The sequence below is a fragment of the Borostomias antarcticus genome (assembly GCF_949987555.1).
Source record: "Borostomias antarcticus genome assembly, chromosome: 10".
NCBI lineage: Eukaryota > Metazoa > Chordata > Actinopteri > Stomiiformes > Stomiidae > Borostomias > Borostomias antarcticus.
The window spans coordinates 8,332,194-8,360,054 of record NC_140243.1 but is presented as its reverse complement, the minus strand read 5'-3'; the positions used below and the strand labels follow the sequence as shown (position 1 = coordinate 8,360,054).

Sequence of the window (27,861 nt, the reverse complement as noted above, 5' to 3'; positions counted from 1 at the left end):
GCACGGATCCAGACTGTGGAGCAAAGCGCATACTGCCAGCATAGCGCAGAGCATTGTTCAGAGTTGTGCCATTGGTCGGGCCGGTCGGGACGGTGCCGTGTTTATAATACAGGCATGCAGGCAGCCGCAGCAGCACACTGATACCAGCGACCGAACAGCAGCATGGACAACCAGAGAGGAGTACAGAGTTTACTTCAGTCATCAATAACATCCAAAATATCATGGCTTGGATTCCTGCGGATTTTATTTATTGCTTTCATCCATGCGGCGCAGGCGAACAAACAAGGTGTGTAACGTTATGTTGAAAATAGTCTTCATTTCCATTTTCACTCTTGACGTGTGCAGTTAGCTAACGCTTGCTAGCTTACTCAACAGTCTCAACTGGCTAGCTAGCTTGCTTGTCATAACCAGTAGCTAGGCTAGCTAGAAGTCTATACACTATCTCTAATTAACGGTAGCTGGTGAATTGAATGGACAACCCGGCTAGCTAGCTGGCTAGCTATGTAACTATGTCCTAACTTGAAAAACATTTAGAATAGCTAAGTATTTTACAACAAACCACTTTTTTTGCTAGCCAGCAAGCCACGGCCTCTCAATGAGCAGCATTCGAGCTAGCTGACTAGCTAGCTAGTAGTTTTGTTTGGGGAACAACACAGCCAACATGGCTAATAGCTCCGCTATAACGTCTACTCCAGCTGGAGCTCGTGCTTAAATGTCTGATTCTAGCACGTGTTTCCGATTAATTTAATTAACGTTACTTTGCTATGTAGCTAGCCTGCTCATTTATTTGAGCTACATGGCTAACGTTAGCCGGCTAGCAACATAGAACCTTCCATAGAGTGTTTTCGTCCCAGGGAGTAAGTCTGATGAGAGTCTGTGAGACGGCTAGCACCAGCTAGTTCAGGCAATAAAACATGTCATCATCTTTGAAATGTTTCAAGCAGGCGTCTCGAGACATTGGCGTTTGTATCTGGGCAGCTCTGTGGTCCAAACATTGCCATTTGGCAAGATACCTGGCAGGACCGGCCAGTAAACCCATTAAGTTAGCTGGCTGGCTAACAAGCTGAGTGGCCGCCTGCATCACCCGGTTGAGCCATTCAATTTAAAGCCCCGGCTCCAATGATCTAAGCAGGCCCAAATGTCAGAAAGCAAGCACAGTCTGTGCTTCAGTTTACTATCTCCCTTACTGAAAAGACTGCAGTTTAAGAGAATCAGCTTGCTAAATGTTCACTGTAATTGTAAAGCTAACAATGATGACAAACTGCTGAGGAATAGATAATACATATATGGCTGATAGTAGATAAACTCCCAAGTACTGTATGAAGTTGAACAAGTGCTAAAGGCAGTATAAATCTTCTGGAACAGTAGTGTGGGCTTTATATGTCTTTACGGAGAAATTAACTCCCCACTGACCCCAGAGAGTCAGCCAGAGAACTGGACGTGACTCTATTGCCTAGAGGCCTATATTTTTCTCTCATACTTTATCAAATTCAGGTGTAGCATTATCACCAAGGGAAAGTTATCTTCGCCAGCAGTGTCCCGTTAAGTCAACGTGATTTGCCTCTCTTGTAATGACCAGCACAAGGCTTTGAAAGATCCTGTCTATGTTTTGCTCAGATGATTCATACCATGCATATGTGTATGTATTCCTTATTTACTGTCTGCTGTAGTTACAATTGTATTCATTGTTAGTACTGTCTGCTTCAGACAAGGAATGGGGTGTGATCCTTGACCTAACTACTGTCACTTTGTATGGTTTAATCCTCCCAGGATTACTCTGGTTGTGACTCATGTCCACTTTGAGGTGGCTTCCTCTAATCATAGCCTTTATGGAGGTGTGTCTTGGTCCTGGATTAGTCTTTTTGTTGTTTTCAGATTATTAGGCACAATGGTCATATCATGAAGCAAAACGTTTACAGAATCTAAGACCAATGTATTCTCAGATGTCAAAGCTGAATTTCATGATGGTGTGACCGTAATTATCTTTTGATATTGTTATTGGGACCTAGTGATGCACCCCTATCTATTCTCTGGCTTTGTCAGTGTGTAGGCTATAGTCAGCAGTTAAACTAAACACCGGAGAGACTGCTATAATATAGTGTTATAACATATGATTATAAGAAATTAGCAATTATTATAATAAAATAATGTATTGCCATTCAGACTGCTAATTGATAAGCTAAATCGAGTTGTTAAACCCCAAGGGCCCCATTAATGTCTGTGGTGTTCCGTGCAGTTTGTACAGCAGAGGCTTAGATCTAAACCACTCTGTGTAGTGAACAAGGCCATGACTTCCTGTTTCAACTGAACTTCATTTCAATTTCAAACCTTTATTTTAACTCGTAAGGCACTGTGTTTTCCCTCATTTACAGTGAGGCGTGTAAACAAAGACATAGAAATCAGCAATACATTCAATAAACAAAATAAATTGGAATAAACAATAAAAGTCTAAAAGAGCTACAGTACAGTGATGGATGAACCTCCAACGTGAGTTGAAGGACATTCCATGCGTTTCAAGCGTCAAAGGAAAAGCGTCAAAGTTTTCCAACTTAAGTGCACGCTTGAGGGATCCTAAAAACAAGCCAGTCATTGGATCAAGCCAAGTAGGGTCTGTGTTTCTACTGTAAGTAGGCTACAGTTAAAATATTTGAATTATTTAGGCTAGGCCTTATCAGTCAGGTAATGTACAGGTGCCTGATTATTTATGCACAATACCGTGGGAGTTCTGATGTTTGTGATGTTTGTTATCTCTTAAGTGTGCTGAGAAATGGCTTCCCTCTGTAGGTACCTGCTGATAAATGCCAAGCAACAACGAACTGTAGTGGCAGTTTGTGGTGTTTTGCAGATCTCAGCACATGGCCCACAACCCACACGCTTCCTCTGCTGCAAAAGAAAATTGTGCATATTGCAGAGAAATATATTTGTTGCGTATATCTTTTTTTTTCTTGTTAAAAAAAGTACGAAGTAAAGTAAAGTCACATTTTACAAGTCACCTGGGCTAGAAAGGCTAGATAATTCCTAATTGCACGCACAATACTTGCCTGCAGCTTAAAGAGGAACCTTTGATATTGGGTTAGCCTATCTGTCCTGAGCGAACGTGGTGTGCTTATAAGGAGGATGTCTGATAAACCCACAGGTTAGGTACGCTAATGTGATAAAGACCCAAAGTACGTATTTCCTGAGAAGGAGCCTTTAAGACTGAAGTTTCTCCATTTAGTGTTACTAAAAAAGTGAGAACCGAGTCCTAGTCTAGCGGCTTGAAGCAGTAATGTCTAAATGTGATAATCAAGTCAACCACTACCAACATGTGAAGACAATTCCCTAGATGTTTGGCTTTCTAATGCTTTATCAGTCAAGTCGATGTCAGCTTTTTCTTTCATTTCCTGAATGGAATCTTGATGTGTTTTATATCAATTTTCAAACTTGACTGCATCCATGGTTACAAGCAGAGAGATCACAACCCTGGTGGAGTATGATTTTACCTGACACTGCTACTGCTCTGTCAACTCTAGTATTACACTCTCTCTGCCTAATAATAGCTACTGCAGTGAGGTCTGAGAGAGAGAGAGAGAGATGAGTGTGATCCCTTCACTGGCACAATTTAGAGGACACAGCTTTTGTAATTGTAGTCAGCTCACTCACCTCACGTATCAGAAAAGACGCTGTATCTAAAGCCACAAGTCAGGGCTACGAAGTGAATCTGGTTTCAAGTTATGTAATTGAGAGCGCTGCAAAAAAATATACAGTTTTATTTATACTTATTATACGACCACATGTTAGTTCTACAACAAACACAACTTCGGTGAATACCTCTCTGGAAGTACTGAATGAGAGCTTGTTGTGTTTCAGAAGCCCCGGACCTACAGTAGGCCCGACTCCTAGTCTGAGATTGATTTTTTCATTGTGTTTACCCATGCAAAGCAACTTCACTATTCTCACCCACAGTACTTAGTATAGAACGAGATGACATCATGCAAACCATCCTGAGGCAGTATGTAATTGAATTATTGTCTCTTTTTCCACAGCAAACAGTTCAAATAGGCTGTATTATAAGGAGCAGCTAATCATGAATGTCCATTTCAGATCCACATCCAGAGGATTTGTTTCTGTCCAAATTGCTCCCCCAGGAACTCCATATATCTGGCATGTAGTCTGACCCTAATCTCACAAGACATTTCTGTTCTTGTCTCCACAGCATTCATTCAGTCAGATACTATTCTAGAAGTGCTACACTTTGGTGAAGGTGGCCTCTTGCAGGTAAGATGACACAAATGTGTTGATTTCTTGTTGGATTTTAACCAACCAAATAATCCACACTTTTAATCTAAGGATGTCATTAGCAAGCAGGACCCTTAGATAGTCTGTTTGTTGTACTAGTGCAGTGTTTATTAACAGAGCCAGCAGCTCTGCCTGTGAGGATGTGCTTCTGTGCTCGTGGCAGGGCTTATTATAGACCCGCTGGACTGGTTTTTGCTGAACCCCGCTTGTAGGTGGTGTCTATAGTGTTTGGCTCACTTGGCACTGGCAGGTTGATGAGGGATTGCACCACACACACACACACACACACACACACACACACACACACACAAGCAGCCACAAACCTTTGCAGATGTCTTTGGAAGCCAACATTTAGTCATGGATTTGTTATTGTTAGGCTACTTCCCAAATTATCAATATGTGTTTTCCATATAACTGAATTCAATCCTTTGCATATCTGTGTTATTGATGTAGTCTAACACGTCTATTGCAGTGGTGAATAAAATTGTTGATTCTGTATCTAGTCTTTTCACAACTTTCACAATTTTACTTTCTTCTTGCAGACAGAGACCGACATTGATCTTAGTTTATATCATCAAAAAAGGTATGTCTCTGTTTTTAATTGTTCAATACCTCCATTAACATTTTTGTTTATGTGCCATCAGTATCTGCTTCTATCCATGTCCTCTATTCTATTTATTCGTTTATTTGTCAGGGACAATGCAGAATACATTGTACTAAGTGTAACAGGTTACAATAACATGAAACAGATGTGTTGCATTATGGGATTTCTAGCCCAAGCTAATTTGTGACCCCTGTCCATGGTTAGGCTTTTGTTCTTTCTTTAAAAATGACATCATTACCAAAAATATGTTTACAATGAGCACATAGTAAGCAGTGACATTTTTTACATACAATAATTACATCACATTACAGCCATTTACATTTGTCATGTATGTGTATGTGCACACATACATGCGCACGTGTTTATGTTCTTAATTTATTGCAATATACAGTACATGTATGTGCACTATGTTTATAGGTTTGTGTCCGCGTGCATGCATGCGCACAGTCTCTGAGTATGTATTATCTGTGTGTCTTTTCCTCATCTGTGTGTACATGTGCATGTGTGCGTGCACAAGTGGACATTGAGTGATTAATGATCACAGGTTAGGATTTTTTCAGCCAGTGATTCACCATTTTATTAAATGTTTTCAGATTAATTTGTGTTTTCCTTTAAGTTGATGGGGCATTCCAAAAATGCATCCCTTTTACACAGAAACATGACTGACCAAAAGTGGTTTTGCGCTGTGCCACCCACCCTGCAGTTGCCATTAGCTGATCCAATAGTGGCAATTCTATTGCTGTTTGTTTTTGTCACATATGGACAAAGTACAGCTGAGGCAAGATTGTTCACACATTTAAAAATCAATAAACTTGATAAAGCTGAACATAACTGAACAACTTATACTTTATCATTTGTTTTTTGATCCAACTTTATTTTCAGTGCTTGTTTGTACAGTGATGTAATCTAATACTTCTGGTGTGAATCAACAATGATGCAAATTGGACGTGGCCATTTCCTGGTTTGTAACACAGACTACTATCAGTGCACTGTCTGCAGGGCTTGTCTGCTGATTTTTACTTCCTCAAGCCTGGTAAACAGCCTGCTTTTGACGCCCATTCAAATTTCTTAACCAATGACCTGCCACCATGTAAGCGCTGGCTCTCAGCTGTCAGTAGGCACCTGCTAAGTGTCCTGCTTTGATTGGCTAGCCTGTGCTGTGCTTGAACTTCTGTGCAGCCTGATATAGACACGCCCAAAAGACAGAGGCTCTCCAAAAGCGGTGACTTCCACTGCCAAGTCAGCAGAATGAGTATTGAGGAAGTGACAGCCGTAGCCATGCCTTTATCTCTTACATGATCATAAATAATGGGCCTGTTCTTTCTAGATTTTTGTGTTTGTGACACATGCCCTTGAGCCAGGCACTTAACCCTGATTGCTCCCATAGGCCGCTCTGGATAAGAGCATCTGCTGAATGACTACATTTTAACACTAGTGTATTGGGCTATACAATAAACACTGACTAAACACATTGGGCCAAATCCACAAAAGGATTGTGTGGCTTTTGCACCGGCAAAACCCGTGAAAATGCGACAAAAAGGAGCATCCAATCCACAAAGCACACGCAAAGGGTGAAAAGTATTTCAAACTGCACCGATCAGCAAATAGCTTCACGGCTGCACCAGACTCATTTGAATGTATGTAAATTGGGTAATTCCGTGCTAAATTGGACCAAATAAGCCTTGTGTCTGATCAGACCATAAGCTAACTGCCACACGGGGTTAGAGAGGTGCAAATACTGCTTTTGAAAAGCTGGTATTAACTGCAGCAGACAGCGCACACTCTCTCCTTCTGTCTCTCCTCAGAACTTGTGAGGTTTGAATGATATTGAATTGATATTGGATGATATTAAGGGTGAAACATACATGGAGGGATTTAAAAATAAGTTCAGCCAGCTGTGATGCACAGCAACAAACAAGATATTTTCTGCAAAAAGTGCAGTCTGTCGTTTTCATTATGAACCAAGCTGTGTCCTGAAATATGGAGAAAAGCTCAACACTGGGGAAAGATCCCACTATTCAATTTATATTTGGGCTTTCCCTCTCTGCCATTGCCATGGATATTGGCACAAGGCCAATATTTACCACATGGCTAATTGCAATCATGGGCGTAAATTGCACACGGGTAGGAAATTTGTGGGCGTGTTCGCCTGGGCATGTCATTAGAGCAAAATCTTTTATGTATATGATGCTAAACTGGAGCAGATTGCTGTTGCAATTGCTGTGCAAAATATTGAGGAGCTATCCATTCTTTGTGGATTTGGGCCATAGCGTATTGTTTATTCCAATATATTCACTCCGTCATAACCAGCCTGCATCAGCGCATTGGTGGGTCTGTTCTATAGATCTGATGCACAGTGTTTATCTCACATGGTTACAGTGTGTTTACTCCCACGCCCAGCCTGGGGTGGAGGCCTGTTGCTGCAGTGCCTCTCTGGATCATGAGTCTCTCACTCTGCTGTTGGGACAGCAAGGCTGAGCAGATCCTTCACAGCATGATGGAGGCTGACGATGAGGTCGTCGGGGGGGGGGGGGACTTTTCATGAGGCGGGCTCTGGAGTCGGGCTCATCTCTAGAGCCAGACAGGCCTTGTTACTGTTAAGCTGTTATGCGTCAGTCTTAATTTGGTGCTGGTTTTCAGAGGAAGATGAGTAGATGAGCAGATGACCTTCTGCGTCAGCACCAGTGATCTTGTCCTGCAGTTCATCTATATCTCTCCATCTCTCCATCTCTCTCTGTGTCAGTTGAGACTCAGGGAAGTGGTTTGTGCCAGGAGGTGGATACTGGGCTTGATACTAGCATGTCAGACCGTCTTCCTCTCTATGTGGTTTCACACTCCCCACCCCCCTACCTGAAATCTACTCGCAACACCCTCTTATCTGTCCAACGAGGCGCTCGCTCTCTCTCTCTCTCGCTCTCTCTCTCTCTCTTTCTCGCTCACGAAGACAAACCTAAAGCTTTAGCACGCGCGGTCTGCCTGCCTGTTCACTCTACAGATGTTTTTTTTTTCACTGCCCGATTAGAGAATGTGTGATGTGTTAACCGCCCCCAGGTTACTCTGTTACCCGCTAGCACCCGTTTGGGACGTTCTTGGAACAGAGCTCACAGCACCTGTCTTGACCCCCCCTCCCTGACAAACTTGCGTCATAGCTCTGTGAGCATGACAGCCCCATCCCTGTGTTTGGATGGCTGGCAGGCCGTGTGATTTACTCAGCCATGCCACAGGTCAGCTTGACACTAGACACCGCAGACACAGAGCACATGCTGGTCAGGGGTCAGGAAACAGGATGGGGCTTGGATAGGAAGGCCCTCCCCGCCGACCGCTCCTGTGGTCCACTGGGGGAGACCTCCGGGAGCTAGCTAGCTACTGTATGAGGAGCTCAACAAGACCACACTGAAAAATGGCTGATCTACACCCGAAAACTCATTGCTGGAAAAAAAAAAACTAAGAGAAATTGAATCAATGAGCCATTTTCATGCAAGTGCATGTTCCATCACAATACTCCTGAACATGGAATCGGTCTTTATCACGGAAGTCACATTTTTTCCAAATGAATGTACAGTGTTTTAGAGTGAAATATGGGTGGTGATTCATCATGGAAATGTCACCATAAGCATAAGAAGATTCTGGGAAGGTGAGCTGAGCCGAGCTGTATTAGTCCTGACCTTTCATCAGACTCGAGGGCTGTGGTCATTGGTCAGTGTTGATGAATATTGAGTAAGGAAGTTCTCCTCCAGATGACGGTGTCAAGACTAGAACTAAAAATAAAGTTGGTTCAGCGCCGCCTGTCTACAGTCAGCTAGTCTAATTCTCAGATGTCTACACTAGCATTAATCGACCACTACAGCAGGGGGAAATTGTTTTACAAGCGTGACAACAAAGTTCAGTCAAGTTTCCCAGAAAAGTAGTGTTCAGCCCAACTCTGTTTAATACTGTAAATGGGATACACCCCTTAATGATCCATTTGTCAATGTAAAAGTTTGTAGTAGGTTTAATTGATGATGGTTTGTTGTTGAAAATAAAGTTTTGGGAGCATTGTACTTAAGTTGCGGTCCCTCTTTAAAGAATTGAACGCCATTTGTCAATGTAACCATGGCATTACATTTCGCCACTGAACAGTCTGAAGAGCTAATGTTCACCCTTCTTATCCATCACTGGATGATTTGATCACTCAGTCAACCTTCAAACTCAAAAAAGTCTATAGTCAGCTCAGCCTGTCTATCGTCCACTCAGCTGGTCTTCAGTCAGCTCAGCCCATAGTGGAGGCTGTCTTTGTCAACAACACCTCCTCCCCCTACACGGCAACTTGGCGCTAAACTGGTAAAATGATTCCTTGTTAGCTAAATTGCGTAACCCCAGGGCAATGTCGGAGTAATTATGTTGGAGTGAGCTGTGCAGGGAGAACCTGAGCCACCGGTAGTACATCAACACCCATGCAAAGAGACAATAATTGGGAGGATGAACGGTATCAAAAATATTTAGGTGTGACTTGTGACACAGGCAGTGATGAGAACACTCCTACAGCCATGCACGTTGACTGTTTTGGCACCATTCTTCGTCAGTGTGACTTTCGGCACGGAGTCTGGACAAATCGACTGGCTTCGTTCAACTCCAGGCGTACCTATTCCACATTGTTCACCGTGCTTTATTTGCATGACAGATTTACATAATGGGTTAGACAGAGATCTCCGTGGTATGATTTTCACCTCCCCATTCAGTGTTGGCCCCCGGGATGATTCAGGCCTGGATGAGGAAGGGCTTGTCTCCCGGTTGAAACACACACCTGTTGTCAGGCGGGTTTGGTAGGCCCCCCCCACTGCCTGTTCCCTAAGCTCACACCTGTGAACCTGATGCTCACTGTTGGTTTTGGCCTGCTTACATGTGAGAGGGAAACACTACACTCCAGGTTGTGACTAGGGGGAGAAAGAGAGGGGGTGTGGGGGAGGGATGGGGGCGGGGGAGTGGGCTCTTTTGTCTGGCTGCTGTCTCACGTCCATGGACCCGCGCAGAGCCTTTCCACGTGGAAGCCGCGTTCCACAGGCGACAGGCTGTTCTCCGAGTTTCCCGAGCCACGGCCGCGTCTTTCTCGGAAGAACGGGGGACGAACGGGGAGGGTGGGGGGGGGGGGACATGAACAGAGTTGATGTCTCCGAGTGCGTCCGTGTCGGTGTAGCGCGGGCAGACTAACTGACCATGGACCCCATGCTGCTGCTGCCCTCGCTGCTGCTGCTGCTGCTGCTGGTGTCTCACTGCCCTCTCCTGTGTTGCAGTGCGTCCCCACACCGAGGGAACTGCAGGCCGATACGCTTCGAGCCGCCCATGCTGGACCTCCATGAGCAGTGAGTACTTCTCTCTCTCCATCGCTTCTTTTTATTATTATTATTATTATTTTTTTTAATTTAATTGTATTTAATTTATTTATGTATAGCCTTTATTTAACCAGGTGAAAGCCCATTGAGACACTGGGTCTCTTTTTCAAGGGTGACCAGGCTAAGAGAGCAGCAGTCAGTCATAAAAAACTAAATGCAATATACAGCTCAATAAACACGATTAACACTTCAATACATCAATACAGCAGACCCAGCCTAACAGAAACAAACAAAAAGCATCAACAGCAGCAGAATCAGCTAGACGAAACATTTACACTCCTCCTTAACAGAGCCCTGAGCAAGACTAGCACTAGTGTCCCCTCTGTGTCCACCCCGTCTTCCTTTTTTAATAAGCGGTTGTCACAACCTACTGACTGTGATGAAGGTTTTTTATTTGTACGTATTTTCTTTGAGCCGTGTTAAAAAAAACAATCGCTGTACAGTTTCCAATTTTAGCGTGAAACATTCGTCTTAATTTAACGTTACTCCCCGTTTTCAAACTGTTTACTGTACCTGTCCATGAAGAATAGATACCGAAGAGGGTGTAGCCTACAAATGGTTGGTATGAACTGAAGCAACACATGTATTAAAATCTACAGACAACACCCAGGTTAACAACCAGATTCATTATGGATTTTATTCCACATTGACGATGGCAGCGCGCCACCCATGTAGTCCCGCAGGGTAGCCAGCCCTGTCAGAGAGTGATTCAATGTCACAGAGCAGGGACACACAGGCCCCCCCCCCCCCCTTCACCCCCACCACTCCAACCAGCCCAGCTGTCTCAGCCTGTGTCTCCGTGCTACTTTCTCAATAAACAACCCCCCTTATCAGCTGTGCTTGTTTGTAAGGAATCAGCATGTAACGTTGAGAAATTTACTCTTCGGCACCGACTCACAGCAACAGAGGCACAGTTAAAGTAGCGCTACCTGAATAAATCTGCCCGCACGGGCCAATCTCCTGCAGATACGCCTGCTCTTCTCTGGTCTGGAATAACATTAGTGAGCTCAGAGGAACCTGGTTTCTGGTAGAAAGAGAATTTAAAAGAGTGTTTTTTGGATTTGCATCGCAGCAGCCCTTTAGGAGGTTGGGGGGCATTGAACCTCTTTAGTGAGTGTCTGCATAGACCGTGCCCAGATTTGAAACCAAATACCCTATCGCTGCTGATTACAAGCCACTGGAGGGAGGTTGGCTTGGACGTTTCAGCCAAGCCTCCAAGCTCCTTGTCAGATGGTGAACAAGATTATAGAACCTTCTGGTGCTATTTCACACCAACACTCTAATGATGTGCCCGGTTTTAACATCTAGCAAGTCTACCTCCACAGACTTTCCCAGCCTGTCTTGATGACCGTGTCGTTGTCTTTCCTTGTTCATGTGCTGCTCATCCTGAATTCACCTTAAATAGTTTTGCTACCATGTAACCCTACTGCTATTGATTAATCTGTGTTGGTCTTTGTTCAGTGACTACTAGTTATTCATAAATGCATACCTACCTTTGTCATCTGTATTTGCAGTATTGACTGATTTATAAGGGGACATTATGTGCATGATGTGATAAGGTTAACCCTAACACCGTCTAATGCAGACACCCAATCAGTCTCTCTTTCTCTCTCTCTCTCTATCTCTATCTCTCTCTCTCTCTAGGCCTGTTGGGATGCCAAAAATGGAGAAGGTTTATTTGCATAATCCTAGCTCAGAAGAAATTAGTTTGATATCAATATCAGCAACAACAGCACATTTTCATGCATCCTTTTTTCAAAATAGGGTAAGTATTTGTATTTGTCAACTGTTCAAGAACCACATGCCTAACATGTAACTATTTTGGGCATTGAGATGCTTGATGATGTCACATTTCCTGTTATGTTAAAAAAAAGCTTCCGGAAGGCTGAGCTTCCTCTTGTGAGACTTCATACCCTTTAGATTGCTGTTGGGGTGTGACCCTTACTTATATAACTGTTACATCTCATCTTGGAGTAGAGCAGGGCTGCACAAAATATCATCAGTACTCTTATTTCTTGGATAAAGAGGAACAAATGTTTTGTTGTTTTCATTTTGGAGTAAAGAACAGAATCAATTCCTCCCATTCTATAGCGGTGAAGGGCAGCCAGTAAAACAGCTAATTAAAGGGGGCCAGAGCCGTGCTTGCAACTGTAATAAATTAAGCACTTCACACACCTGTTCCTGACACCCTCGTAAACTGCAGCCTCGGTGTGCTCCTCAGGTGGGGGCGGTGTAGGGGGGGGGGGCTTGAAGTCTACCCTCCATTTACCCTGCTGTTACGTCAGGATGTTTTACCCCACATTTAATATGCCTATTGCCCCATGTCCTTATTTACTTCCACGGGGGTAATCTCATGCCCACACAATTCTGTTACTGTAGAAAGAACCTTGAGAGGTTTCCCAGTTTGCATCATGTGGTCTTTGATCACGCGTAGTCCTCTGATGGTGATCTTCCCTCTCTTCTACAGATAATCCCACCGGGGGGAAACACGTCATTTGATGTTGTGTTTCTCGCCCGAGTAGTAGGGAATGTAGAAAATACTTTATTTATTAATACATCGCATCATGGAGTGTTTACATACCAGGTAGGTAACAAATGTTTTTTTATTGTATTATTTTCTATTATTTTAATCTAAACTATTCCCTCAAAACGTAATGCTAATTGAAGTGAACTAATGTTTTTCATGTCTCCTTCCTGCTCCAGGTTTTTGGTGTGGGTATACCAAACCCCTACAGACTACGGCCCTTCATAGGGGCTAGAGTCCCAATAAATAGCAGCTTCTCACCACTGATTAACATCCACAACCCACACAGTGAACCACTGCAGGTAAATCACTCATCTACTCCAGCATTGGCATTAGAAGCATGGTGACTGATTAGAACATTCATAGCCCCATTTTGAACGCATGTAGGCAGTCAAGCTAAGCCCTTTTTATTTCAAAGAGACAGGCATTCATTTATACTAAAGCATTATGGAATGAGAAGCTGTGGGATGTCACGGATATTGCCACGGCTAGCGGGAGTGGTTAGGCACGACGCGCAGCGGAGTGCCGTTACACCCCGCTAGCCGTGGCGATATCCGTGACATCCCACGGCTTCGAGTTCCATAATGATTTTATACAACGGTTGCCACATTTATTCGTCAATATTTCAAAAAGAAAGACAATACGAACTTTAAAACGTATTTTTAATGGAACTATTTGTTAATCATTTGCGGATACTTCCGCTGAAAAAGGGAACATTGCCAGGCAACGACAATGCTACAGCACATCTTTGGGTGCGTTAAGTAGCTGAGCGCTCACTCTTAGAATGCTCACTTTGAGCGCTGAGCGGTTTTTAAAACCACATAACGGTCTGCTCTAACCGAGTGCTGAGTTGCTAGGAGACAAGAACTTTTCACCTGTTGTCAATCATGTGTGATTAGCGAGCAGCGTCCCAACGATTCCCAAGCCAAAACGTGTTTTTTTTTTTTTTGCTCAGGTGATGATGATTATGACGTGGTGTTTGGCTCAAACAGATCATAGTTCAAAATTGCTCACTTGTGCTCTGAGCAGATCAGTCTGAGCGTAACTGAGCAACCCGTTAAGTGAATTCTGATCACTGAGCGCTCACTGAGCGCTCAGCTACTTAACACACCCTTTGTAAACATTGATCTGGACACTGCCACGGCTACTAATAAGAGGTGGATTGATATTAAAAGATGTGCGAACATTCCATTTTAGCGTGGGGATATATCGTGGTTATCGCCACGGCTGGAATGCAAACTGACCAATAGAGACAATGGACCGGATCTATACCGTTGTATAATAAACGATATGGTACTTTTTGTCACGGTGCCTGTTTAATACACATTGGGTACTACTTTCATCTGCCCCCAGGTCGTGGAGATGTACTCCAGTGGTGGTGACCTGCATCTAGAGCTGCCCACGGGACAGCAAGGGGGCACCAGGAGACTATGGGTTAGTTTGTTTTCACCCATCCTTCCTCAGACCAGCCCTGTGAACTCGCTGTCGGAAAGATGAGGCTGTGGCTTTCTATGCAGCAGGCTTGGGGTCAATTTGTTAATCGAGATCATTTTAGAACGTAAAAATCTAAAAACGTTTGATGCAGTAAACGCTGTAAGTCGCTTTGGTTTGGATAAAAGCATCCACTAAATGTCTAAAATATAAAAGGAAACACCTGATCAGTCCCATACACAAGCATTTGAAATATAATTAATTTAGGGAATTGTTAATTCATGTGAACTGACTGAATTGACAACCCTGCTAACTGTCTATGGTTCCTGACTAACCTCTTAGGAGATACCCCCGTTTGAGACGAAGGGCGTGATGAGAGCGAGCTTCTCGTCGCGAGACGCAGACAACCACACAGCCTACATCAGGATCAAAACCAACTCCCCCAATGAGGAACAGGTCATCATCCTCCCCATGGAGGTGGAGGTCTCCTCAGGTTGGTCACTTTTGACCTCTGACCCTTTTGACCCTCCGCCCTGCACGTGACCAGGATGTAGTGGTGGAGTCTCTCTGGTTTGTGTGGCTCATCTGCTCTTTCTCTTTGGTCTTGTTGTTTCAGCACCTGGTATATACTCCTCTATAGAGATGCTGGACTTCGGTACGCTACGATCACAAGGTAGCTGGCCCAAAATTAATCAATCAATCAAAGCTTTATTTGTATAGCGCATTTCATACCCATAGGCAACACAATGCGCTGTACAGAGAACAAGGGAGGTGGGCATACGACCCACTCTCTACATATTCCAGAGGGAAGCAAAAAAACAGTAATCACCCGGGGACCAGATAAGTGAGCTGTAAAAAATTCTCCCCTGACCCCTCTCAACAAGGCGATCGAGCAAGCTCCTGGAGTATGTTTGTCTACCGGCTAAGAGCATTTATAAAGCAATACATTACATTCAATTACATTTCAGAGTAAGAGAGGCCACAAAGAGGATGTAACCCATGGAAACATGGATCACATAGGCTATTGACTAACCCCCATTCCCTCTGTCCTTCCTCCTCCTCTCTTTCTCCTTGTCTCTGATCATTTGTTGCAGATCGTCCGAAACAGTTGAATTTACATCTTCTGAATTCAGGAACAAAAGATGTTCCAATCACGGTAAGGCTGACTTTGCTCTGGCGTGTTTTGTGGACTAGCAGAACCATGGCCTCGCCTGCTGTAGGGCTAATTCTGTGTTTTCTGTACTTTCCAGAGTGTACGGAGCACACCATCGAATGATGCGGTTACAATAGATTTCAAAGCGATCACGCTAAAAGCGGGAGAGAGTAGATATGCCAAAGTTGCAAGTATTAGTTTTGATGGTAAGTTCATCGAATACCGAAATGTTGAGCAAGTGTATTGGGAAAAGTCCTTTCTCAGAACATGACTTGGATGCAGATTTGAGAGTTGAATTATTTGATTTGCAAATTGCTAACTTGATGAGGATCACATAGTGTAAATCGTATTAAATTATCAGATGGTGACCTTTCAATTGGTGTCATGGGTTTGATTAACATTGGGGACTTGGTTTGCTCAAATCAGAAGCACTATCTGAAAGCTGTCCTTGTTTCTCCAGCCTGTCTTTTGTGTCTTGTTGTTATGACTTCATGTATAGACTGACTTCATGTATAGACTGACTTCATGTATAGACTCCCCATCAGTCAAGGGATCAACATTTTGTTTTTCTTGTTTTTTTCCCAGCTTCAAAAGCACGAAGACCATATCAGTGCACTGGTAAAATAACAGTGAAAGCAAAAGAGAAAAGCTACTCTAAACTTGAAATCCCATACCAAGCAGAGGTTTTAGAAGGGTAAGTTAGTGTGGTAATTATAATTTGAGCATTAAAATCCAAACTGGTTCAGGGTGCGGTTCTAATACATTCCTGTGGAATGGAAAGGCTTTTCCTTCTGATGTTAAGTCCTGTCTGGTGTCTTCTCTCCTGCCGTCGGTAGATACCTGGGCTTCGACCACACGGCCACCTTGTTCCACATCAGGGACAGCCCTGTGGACCCTGTGGACAGACCCATATTCCTCACCAACACCTTCAACTTCGCCATCCGCATACACAACATCTCCTTGCCAGAGGAGGCCAAAACCATGTTCAACGTGAGTACGGCGACCTGCTGACGCCTAACAGAGGTTGTTATGAATCCTAGCTCGGGACTAAAATGGTTTATGGGACGAGCAGCAGGATGACGGTTCTGCCTCAACGTCTTGCTGTGTCAGGTGCAGAACTTCAGCGCGCCCATCCTTGTACCTCCGCACGAATCCCGGTACATCTTCTCACTCCTGTTCCGCCCAGTCCGACCGTCCATCCACATCGACAGCAACATCCTGCTCATAACCAACGCCTCCAAGTTCCATCTGCCCGTCCGCGCCTACACCGGCTTCCTGGAGGTACGGTACACATGGGGCAAGGCTGGAGTCACACACACTGTATTTACAGTAGCTGTCCATGAAGGAACATACCGAAGCAAGCTAACGTACAGTACCCAGCGAGGGCTTCCGGGGGTTCTCATTACAAGTCATGGATTTGGAAAACGGTTATTAGGCATAATATATTAGGCATAATCTGCCTTACTGTACAGCCATGTGAAAACAAACAATCACTTTGAGAACAATAAAGATCTATCTGTCTTTATCTACTGTAACCAACCATCCGTCCGTCCCTCCATCCATCTGTGTGATGCTCAAGACGCATCCAAGGCCGCACTTTCTAACGTGTAGCCGTCTGTCTCCCATGTGCGTGCGCCGGAGCAGCCCCTGGTCCTGGCGCCCAGCCTGAAGGAGCACGCGCTGGACTTTGGGGTCCGCAGCGCCACGGACACCAGCAGCATCGTGTTCGTGGTGGTCAATAGCAATCCCATAGAGGTGAGAGCTCTTCACCGGACCCCCCCCCCCCGGTCAGCATGTCTCTGGCCTCTATGCCCCTGACCAGCTCTAAGTGACCCCTCTCTCTCTCTCCCCCCCTCCCTTCTGTCCAGCTGGAGGTCAAGTCGTGGCTGGTGACGGGGGAAAGCCTGTCCATGGAACTGCTGAAGACGGAGAGAGGAAACAGGACGGCAGCTCTGGGGCGCATCAGAGAGCTCCAGAACACCTCTGCCTCCCCTCACAACACTGTGAGAGCACACACACACACACACACACACACGAAGAGTGATTCATTTTGTCTCAAAACCGTGTGTCCCCAGCCAGAGGTCATTTGACTCAATGTCCCGTGTTGTGCTGCGTAGCAGCTGTAGTAAGCACGCAAACTGTCGCTGTCAACAGAGCAGGGCGGAGTACCTCAGCCCCCCTATTTGCATAAATTCAAAGTGTATGGAAAGTATGTTTTTTTTCGCTTATGGCGCAAAAAAAAAAAAACACAGGCTGACGTTTTGGCGTTTTTCTCCTCAGGTGATCCTAGCGTCTGGTTACTATGCGGCATTCCGTGTGACGCTAGTGGCCAGGGCCCTGGAGGGGACGTACGACGGAGCCGTGCACATAACCACAGACTACGAGGTAACGCGCCTACGCGCTCGCTCACGCTTTCCCGCATTAGCGTCCCCCCTGTCCCCCCCCTGTAGCCGGCCCTCACCCACGCCACGTCATTGACCGTGCGTCTCTCCTCCTCAGATATTAACCATCCCGGTGAAGGCTCTCATTGCCGTGGGGACGTTAAACAGCTCACCCAAACACATCGTTCTGCCTCCCTCCTTCCCAGTAAGTACAGCCCCCCCCACCCCAACCTCCTAACATCACGTGTTTGGCATGGCTGGACGGGGAAATAAGCCGCACGTGTTTTTTGAATGACTCGAGGGCGTGTGCTTGCGCCTTGAAAGCCTCTCCCTGAGTCCGTCTGTCGTTGTGGATGATTGTGTTGGCCTCTATGCGGAGAGCCTTGTGACGGCGGTCCACCTGTTAGATGAGTGAGGTGTCGGTAACACGTCCTGTGCTAACAACAGGAAGATGATCAGATGTCACACAATAGTAATACTGTACCGTCACACAATAGTAATACTGTACTGTAACAGAACATTCTCACCTGAACATTCTCACCACAAACAATGGGCCCTCTCGTTGTTTTGCACACCGTACACGTGAGAGAGGCTAATGTGTGTGTGTGTGTGCGTGTTTGCGTGCGTGTGTGTGTGTCCTCTTCTCTGTCCCCAGGGGAAGGTTGTTCACCAGAGTTTAAGCATCCAGAGTTCGTTTTCTCAGAGGGTGCGCCTGCAGCAGATCCGCTCGCTCACAGAGGACGTGCGCTTCTATTACAAACGCCTGCGCAGCAACAAGGACGAGCTGGAGCCCAGGAGGAAGTCCAAGGTGAGGCCGCCTGTCCTGTCCCACAACCCCCTGGGCCTCGCCGCGTTCGCTGTCGGCAGTCACCTAAGAGTGTTTTTTCCCTCTGTATTTGCAGGTGGCAAATATCTATTTTGATGCCAGCTTACAGTGTGGCGATCACTGCTATGTGGGTTTGCCGTTCGTCCTGAAGTGTAAGTATCAGTCTGATCAACCAACAGTAGTATTCATTGGTTCACCACACCCCCAACCTCCAAGCTCATCTCACACAGACACGTTTACATTACTTTGGTTGCAGCCCACCAGGCTTTGGTTCTGCTGTATTCTGACTTGTTGTATGAGATCTATTGTAGTGAACCTGATACCTTGGCCTATAGTCAGAGGCAGTGTTGTGTTAATATTGTGTTGCCTGTGGAAACAGCGTCAGCGTCCGAGAGGCTGATACAGTTGAAGCTGTAAAAACCTAAGACTTAAGGCTGAAGACATAAAATGTAAACATGCCATGTCTGTCCTTTATACCTTTAGGCTGTGTTATGTGTTCTATATCTAAATGTTTTCTGTCAGGCACTTGGAGTAAAGTATGATAAATAAAATGCACTATTGTTCATGTTGACGTTGAGCTGTGTTTCCAGCGGAGGCCCGGCCCCACGGCCTGGCCCTGCAGGAGGACATCTGGGACGCGGACGTGGACCTGCACCAGAAGCTCCTCAGACGCTGGAGAGAGCTGAAGGAACGCTCTGGCCACCAGTAAGTCACCTGACTCCCGTCTCTGAAGTCCAGGAGATTTTGGGGGTCGCTTGATCCGATCCGATGTCGGAGTGTCTTATGCCGGTCTTACACCAACCGACTTTTCAACCGATTCCAATGTCGGAATAAAATCAGGGGTTTTGCTAGAGTCGGATCGCACTCCCGCCATCTTTATCGTTTGGTGTAAGGTGGTAGTCCGAGCTGTCTTAAGTCAGTCTTTTTCTCGTCTTGACGTTCCGATAAAACAAGTTTAATTATTGTACGGTTTTAGTCTTGGCTCAAGCATGACGTGAATATCGTCAACAACCAGGTGCTCAACTCATCTCATCAAACCAGATAGAGTAACGCGACAGAGGGGAGATGGGGAAAAACTGGACAGAAATTGCTGCAGCCCTCGAAATGTAGGCGAGTCTTGATCCTGCAAGATCCCAGTCTTTGCGAAATCTTATAGTCTGTGACTAAAAACTCATTTTAGATGTGAGAGGGTGTCAGACACACAATCTTTTCAAAGTCTTCTAGTGTATGGTAGGCATTAGTCGTTCCGCTGTTTGAAACGTTTGATTAAAAAACAAAAACATCATGGGATGCTTTTTATTTGTTTTTGTTTTTGTTTTTTAGAGTTGAGGCTGTCTTTGAAGTCAACACAGATCTGCAGAAGAACGTTCAGGCTAAGATCACAGCACAGCTGGCCTGGCCCTCGCTGGTCAACTCCTCCAGAATTATGTTCCCCCTCACCAACACCAACAGCTCTTCTGTGAGTAAATAAACAAACAAACACAAATATAAACACAGGCTCTCTCACACACATGCCAAACCCTAACACCTGTATGTGTGTGCTGCAGGAGGAGGAGGTGGTTCTGGAGAATCCAGCGGATGTCCCTGTCTATGTGCAGGTTGTCCCCCTGGCCTTGTTCCCCAACCCCTGCATGTTCGCAGGGCAGCTGGCCGAAAGGTAGGAACCCAAACCCGCAAAAGCCCTTTCACTTTGAAAGAGACAAAACAATGGGTAAATGGTAACTCTCTTCTCATGCCTCCCCAGACTCCCACCAGGAAAGTTGTCTAATCTCAACATTGACGCAAATACACTGGAATTCCAGGTCCACAGAAACATAGTAAGTACCACTGACTGTTATCCATTGTGTTGTTTCGTTTAGATATATTTCATTCAGAGTAGCTATCTGCAAATACAATAGTTGGCTCAGTTAGGGGTCAATCATTGTCAGTATGTTCAAGAATTCTTAGAATCTGCTAGATGGCATTTAATTTAGTGCTTAGCCAATTTAATTTAGTGCCTGAATGGTGCAGCTGAGATGAGGGAGCCGTCTGTCTGTGTCTGACCTATTTGTGTGCACGCGCGTGTGCGGTGTCCCTGGCAGAGTCCAGTAATGAAGAGCAGCACAGGCTTTGTGGAGGGATCAGCCAGACCCTTTGTCTACAACCTCCTCCTCCAGCCTGGGGAGGTGAGGTCCTTCAGCCTGAGGTTCACTCCACTCAGCAACCGCAGTGTCGCCTCGCTGCTCATAGTCAGGTATGTGCAGTTGTCACACACACGCACGCACGCACGCACCTGCAGGTCACACTAAGCAAGTTTTACAGGTCACACAAAGTAAGCTACACTTCGCTGTACTCACAGTTACCCCTGACTGTTGACCTTAGGCTGTGTTCACACAAAGCTTCTTTTTTTGGGTGGGGGGGTATTAACCGCAATCACCCTTTTGCAATTGATATCAACGGGGAGTGGTTGCAAGATAATAAAACACTAAAACGCCGTGCCCAGCTTGTTTCTCGGGGCGGAACGGAGAGTTTTGTTGTAAATAGTTGAGCTGTTGTTGTTGTCCAGGCCTCGCTCGCCTCAACCTTCTCCACAGAAAAACACCATGGCGCACACAGCCTCAGGCTGCCTTTCATAACCAAGCTTTTGTCTCAAGACCTACAGATTGCAGAGCGGTACAATATGCGTCGTCTTCTGACTTGTGAAAATGCGGTTTGGCAGGAACAACTTGACGGTGATGGACATGATCATGGTGCACGGCCAGGGAGCCACAGAGAGCCTGAAGGTGGCTGGGAAGCCTCCTGGACCGGGCAGCTCGCTGCGCTTCAAGATGACCGAGGCGCTGCTCAAAGAGTGCACCGAGAGTGAGTTTATCTCCCGACTTATCACTGAGGCCCCGCACAACGGCTCCACACACACACACACACACACACACACACGCACACACGGAGTGCTGCGCAGACAGAATGAGTTTCCCTCCAGCCTGAATGAGGCCTCTAGTTAAAGACTGGGGGGATTGAGTTAATAAAATGCCCCCCGGGGGGGGTTCCTGATTTCCAGGTACACAGTAGCTCCCTTCAGCGTGCAGTTCCATCCCACCCTATTGATATTCATCTTGGTATGCAAGTTATCCACACAGATATGTTCTTCACAAAGACTAGCTTAAGGGACTGTTGTCGCTGTGCTAACTTGGCCCTTAACCCTGCTAAAAAAAAAACACAACAAAAAACGGCTAAACGTCGATGAACACATTCCAGTGCCCCTCCTTCCTAGTTCCTACGCTGCTCACAGCAGTGAGCTGACATGACATCACTGAGCTGACATGCCGTTTCCTTCGTCCTTTGCTCAGAGACTAAATCGAAGGAGCCGAATCTCACTCTCAGAAGGACGTTCAGAGTGGAGAACACGGGCTTGCTCCCCATCTACATCCGCTCGGCCCAAATCAACGGACAAGACTGCGGAGGATATGGATTCAAAGTTCTCAACTGTCAAGAATTTGCGCTTAAACCAAATTCTTCAAAAGACCTTGTCATATTGTAAGTGAGTCCCCAAAAGAAATGTCATGTGTTGCGTGGGGACGCTAAGATGTCTTCGTGTTGATGCATGAAGATAAATGTGTTGCCTTTGGCTGGCTGTGGTCTAAGTAGGTCAGCATCGGAAAGTGGAAACCACAATATTCCGTGCAAAGCGGTGTGTGTGTGTGTGTGTGTGTGCGCGCACACACCTGTGTGGGGGTGTTTGTGTGCGTGTCTGTGCGTGCCTGTGTGTGTGTGTGTGCGTGTGTGTAAGCTCTCAGTAAGACGATGAATCGGCCCTCTGTTCCTCTGCGGCCTCTCCTCACCCCACACTGCTCTCATTTTCCTTCAGCTTTTAAACCCTGAATATGAACTCCTGCCTGTCAGGAGCAAGGTGTCTCTGGAGGCCTTGGATGAATAATTGCAATTGAGATAGAGATGTACTAAGAAACAAACTTGTGTCATCAATGGCAAAACAAATGGCTCTAATCATTTCTCCGCTTCACTGTAACAAGTGCTTGTCAGCATGAATAATGACAAGCAGTAGTCTTGTGTTTCCTTCTCTATAAGTCAGAGGATGAATGTCAAGGAGCAGTCAGCAATCATTTTAGTGATTTGTAAAACTGAAAAACCTATAATATAAGTTAATCTGATCTAGCCCTAGAACAACCTAAACGACAATTTCAACTGTCCTTAGAGAGGCAGTTCGTGTTGCTGCCTACAGTACAGCAGGAAAAAAACACAAGGTTAAGAATAGGTATCCACAACAAATACAATAGTGAAAGTAATGTAAAAGTCTTAGCTTGCGTCTGTAGCATAACATTACTTTTCTTATCACCTGTGTGTAGGCCGGCCATGTTGCAGCCAGTCACTCAATGCGTTTCTCTCTCTCTCTCTATCAGGTTTACACCTGATTTCACCTCGTCCCGGGTGATCCGGGAGCTGAAGCTGGTGACAGCGGGGGGCTCGGAGTTTGTGTTTGTGCTGAACGCCTCGCTGCCCTACCACATGCTGGCGGCCTGCTCCGAGAGCCTGCCCAGGCCCAGCTGGGAGCTGGAGCTCTACGTCATCGTCTCCCTCATCATGAGGTCAGCATCAGTTACAATTTGGTCATTTCAGCGGATGCTTTTATCCAAAGCGACTTGTTTTGTTCAAGGACACAATGGCGTCAGCCAGCGTAGGGATGTAACAGTATGAAAATTTCATACCACGGTTATAGTGACCAAAATTACCGCGGTTATTGGTATTGTCATGTTTGTTTGTTTGTTTTTTTAAATATGCTGAAAATGTTCAAGTACTGATAGGCAGTCTGGCATTTCAACAACTTTTATTTTTTAAAAACACAAATAACATAGGGAAAGCCAGGCCTCTCAACGGTTGAGAGGGCATCATGTCCTTTGCTATGTAACATGGAAGGGCTGCAGTGAGGTATTTGGCATTGGATGTGGGTGCGTAAGCGTATCATTTCCTCTGAAGTGGAAACTGGGAATGACGTCGGACTGTATGTCTATAGCCTATTTACCATGGTTATTCAAAGCACGGTAATCGAACACAGTTTTAATGATAATTTATTTTGAAACGGTAATACTAATCGTGGGGAATTTTCACCGTGGTTTACCGTGAAACCGGTAACCATTTCATCCCTAAACCAGCGTTCAATAGACCACAAAAATATTTTGGTCAGATACTATAACTGGGCTACCTACTTCGCATACCTGCCCAAGATGTCCATATGCATAATATAATACACAACGTCAACGTATATAATAGTCCCATTTTCCACAAAGGAGCTCTTTCTACCTCACTGGTCCGATGTTCAATACTATATCCTGCAGTTGTGTCAGGTCACTTGTCCGATGTTCAATCCTATATCTTGTGGTTGACAATGCCGGTGGTTAAGATCAGGTGTTTCTCTCCCCTCAGCTCCATGTTCCTCCTGGTGATGGCCACAGCCTACCTGGAGGCCCAGGGGATCTGGGAGCCTTTCAGGAGACGCCTGTCTCTGGACTCCAACACATCCATGGAGACGGGGAGACCCTTCGATCTCAGGGATATAGTACGCATTCAGAGTGACACAAAGTAAGTCTGAGCGAAACCCCCGTTTTATTCATGAGAAAAGGAAAACTGTTCTGATTGAGTTTGTTGTTTGACTGTATTTGTTCAACAGAACTTTTTCCTCCACGTTATGTTTCAGCTTGAGTGACTTCGGGGACCCGCACCATAACTCCACACGAGGCATGTATGGGTCTGGCGGCGGCGGTGGCGCCGCCTCTCGGGTCACGGGCCGGCAGGGGTGCGGCCGGGCCTCCTCCGACCCAGACAGCCAGAGAACCAGAATGGGCTTCGGCCGCTCCACTATGCAAGCTGCCTCCTCCTCCTCCTCCTCCTCTTCCTCCCAGCTCGTCAGGGGAAGCGCCGTTCCAGGAGGTCAGGAGAGCGCCGCGACCGCCGCCTGCCAGCTCACCAGCCGGAAGGCCCGGGGCTCCAAGCCGCAGCCGGAGCTCCAGGGTCAGGGCCCAGCGGTGACCTCTCTGTCCAACAGAGGCCTCTGCCCAGACGACGCAGACTACGCCAGCCTGCTGGGCGCTATGGACAACGACCTGGACCGGCCCGAGTCCCCCCCTCCGGACGCCTTACAGGAGCACGGCTCGCAGTCTACACATAGCAAAGGTACCCGCAACGGTCGCCAACAGGACCGCTGTCGGCCCCGTCCGTAGCGGAGGGGAGTAGGCCGTCGCGAACTGCGGTCGCAAAAGTCCTGAGAGGTCTCTGTGTGTTTGTTGTCGTTTATCCGCAGTGCTGGAATTTAAAGGGAAACTCCGGGGGAAAACTAAAGCCCAGAAGAAGAAGGAGGAGAAGGAGAAGAAGGCAAAGGGGAAGCCTCCGGGAGACGAGCTGAAGGACACGCTGGCCGACAACGACGACAGCTCCTCCACCACCACAGAGACCTCCAACCCTGACCTGGAGGCCGGCATCAAAGAGGTGCATACCGTAACAATACCGCCACTGTGCTCAGGGGCCACAGCGAGAGTACCGCGTACGAGTTAGAATCACGTGCTCGCTTACAGGTAGCATTTCATTGTACACGCGGCTACCTGTATGTTGTACATGACAAGTAAACATCCTGGAACATAGACACGCGTCTTTCTCGCACACTCACTCACGGCACATGCGGTTTGAATGTCTCGTGCCCCCCCCCCCAGGAACCAGTGAAAAAGAAAGGAAGAACATTAACCCTGGAGAAAGAGAAGGAGGAGGCTTCTGCCTTCCTCGCCAAACCCAAGAACAAGAAACAGGCGACTACAAAGAAAGAAACCCAACCTGATAAATCCAGGTGTGTTGACCTACTAACAAATTGCAGCCATGTTCTCATTCACTCTCAATGCCGTCCCATTGACTGAGGTGGTGCCCTGCTCACTGTGGCCCTTCTTGTCCCCAGTTCCCTGGAGCTACCATACGTCACTCCCCTCGAGAACAAACAACGCAAGACCTTCACGTCCAAAGCCCTGACCCACCCGGCTCTGCCCAGTGTCCCCAAAACGAGGACCCTGCCGAAACAGAGACGTGAGTTTCAGTTCCGGTCTCGCATGCTTTGACGTTGAGACGTTTTTTTTTCCGACGGAGACGCATTTCAGGCTTTTGACACAGATGGTCCTCTCTGTCTGTCCCAGTGCCTTGTGGGAAGCTGGAGGATGGGCGTCCCTCCCCGCTGGCCAAGCTTCTGTGTAACGGCTCGGTCCCGGAGCTCGGCCACAGCAGCAGCTCGGAGGGAGAGAAGGAGTTCGCTGCTCCAGAATGGGACATCCCGCTCTCCAAAACCTGCAACCGTGAGTCACACCGGACCCCTAGACCAATCCCCCATCTTAATGATCCATATTCATATGAGCCTTCATTCTGTATTCTCCGTTTGGATCCCTGTTAGTTGCACCTTTTACGGGCAGATACAAACACTAGACATGACGGATGAACGCGAAGAGCATACAATAGAAAAATATTTTTGTTAATGTGTGAAATAAAACAAAAGTTACAGATATTCACACGTGACCGTCAGATCCACAAAAGACTCGCTGTACAAACATACTGTAAGATGTATGACAGCCTCTTTCCTAATTCTTTCCTCTCTTCTCCTCTGGTTCCAGCGGCAGACAGCCTGCAGCAGATCTCACTGCAGACCATGAACGCAGACCCCTTCCTGAAGAGATCCATCTCAGCTAGGACCTGCTCCCCCCCACCGCCCCCCTCCCCCTGCCTGGTGGCCCGAGGCAGCTACAGCAGCGTGGTCAACGCCAACAGGTATCGTCCGTCCGTCCGTCCACGCTCAAAACACAACTTCGACCACCATTCTGGAAAACCATGGCCATGGAGATCAGTCCACACACGCCTTTTAACTCCTCTATATATTTTTCATTTGCAGTGAGACAAACCTGAAGAAGGCCCCTGGGAATAAGATCGCTAAATCCACTAATCTCCCGGGCAAAAACGGGAACCCTACGTTTGCGGCCGTCGCTGCCGGATACGACCGAAGTCCAGGTCAGCTGCCGACCGAAACGTCTCTCACTCTCTGCAGCGTTTCACCACGGGTAGCGTTGGCTGAACACCACCTGTGTGTTTGTGATATGTTTGCGAGCTATAAAGTTGTTGTTGTTGTCGTCGTCAGGTGGCTCCGGCCCCGGTAAGGCTGACAAAACTCTCGCTCACATGACGTCGGTGGAGAGCGACAGCTCTGACAGGTAACATTTCCGTGTGCCTCCACACTACGTCGAGTGACTGAAACGGTGGTAGAGCAGCACCCATCAGTATGCGATTACAAATCATCTCTCCTTTCTAGCTCTGGATTGTGGAGTCCCATTGACAACACCAGCAGCCCGAGCTTCAGCTCTGTCAACTCCTTCTCCGCGTTTGGACCCAACAACTCCTTTAACCTAACCGGAGGTTAGTGACTGGGAGTCACGAGAGAGCGTTTGTTTACGCAGCACACTATTTATTATTTATTGGATCCCCATTAGCTGCCACAATGGTGACCGCTAGTCTCCCTGGGGTCCACACACACACACCATACATGAAAGTCCACGACTGTTGCGGTTGGTTTATTGGCTGCGTCTAGATCGGATCTACCTGGGGGGCCGCCTCAGTCTATTCACCTCCCACCAGGATTCAGGCCTGTTTTCCCATGGGTTCTCTCTTTGTCTTTTCAGTTTTCAGCGGAATGACGTTTCCCAAAACCGCCGAGCCCCAGCACAGCTGGCCCGAGTTCAGCCCCGTGTCCTCCTCCATCTGGGACACCCCGAGCAGTGACCCCCTGCCCTCCTGGCCCCCCACCTGCAGTCCTCCCACGGCCCCCACCACAGTAAGCCCTCCTCTGCAATCGCTCAGCGCTAGATAGCCATCTATGGAGCTAAATGGCAAAAAGAAGTGGCGCTAATGAAATCCCTCCCAAAACTTTGTCTTATTTTGTTTTTTTTTCTCAGTCCATTTTGGGAAACACGCGGAACCCCTGGTCCACCACCACGCCTTTCAGCAGCTCCATTTGGTCCACCGGCGGCGACTCCGCCCTGCACTCCTTCACCCCGCCCGCCAGCTCGTCCGCCCTCACGGACCTGGTCAGCAACCAGTCAGCCCCGCCCACTCCCGCCCCCACCGAGATGAGCCGCACTTACAACCCCTGGAACATGTGGCGTCCCACGCTGAGCAGGCGGAGCTCCGAGCCCTGGCCCAACCCCTCCGACAGCAGCAACTGAAGAGCAATAGAACTCAGAACTCAGCCTCACTCCTCCACGGACGGACATGTTATGGTTTCGGTTAC

General features: G+C 46.8%; 1 protein-coding gene across 1 annotated transcript; it reads left to right on the top strand.

Moving 5' to 3' along the window:
* Positions 1 to 150: 150 nt before the first annotated feature.
* On the top strand, positions 151 to 27,796 carry tmem131 (transmembrane protein 131; the record flags this gene model as incomplete). Its single annotated transcript, XM_084444815.1, has 41 exons — positions 151 to 286; positions 4,196 to 4,257; positions 4,821 to 4,861; positions 10,153 to 10,221; positions 11,896 to 12,016; positions 12,719 to 12,835; positions 12,955 to 13,077; positions 14,129 to 14,209; positions 14,549 to 14,699; positions 14,823 to 14,879; positions 15,301 to 15,362; positions 15,457 to 15,565; positions 15,945 to 16,053; positions 16,196 to 16,349; positions 16,470 to 16,640; positions 17,004 to 17,114; positions 17,228 to 17,362; positions 17,640 to 17,744; positions 17,859 to 17,945; positions 18,396 to 18,548; positions 18,643 to 18,718; positions 19,157 to 19,271; positions 19,890 to 20,025; positions 20,114 to 20,223; positions 20,311 to 20,383; positions 20,648 to 20,799; positions 21,265 to 21,407; positions 21,893 to 22,079; positions 22,961 to 23,146; positions 23,982 to 24,137; positions 24,253 to 24,728; positions 24,856 to 25,040; positions 25,262 to 25,392; positions 25,498 to 25,622; positions 25,730 to 25,885; positions 26,198 to 26,351; positions 26,473 to 26,588; positions 26,716 to 26,788; positions 26,887 to 26,990; positions 27,254 to 27,405; positions 27,527 to 27,796. Exons 1-41 carry the CDS (start codon positions 163 to 165, stop codon positions 27,794 to 27,796), a joined length of 5,418 nt encoding a protein of 1,805 aa, XP_084300941.1. The 5' UTR covers positions 151 to 162.
* Between the last annotated feature and the right edge of the window lie 65 nt (positions 27,797 to 27,861).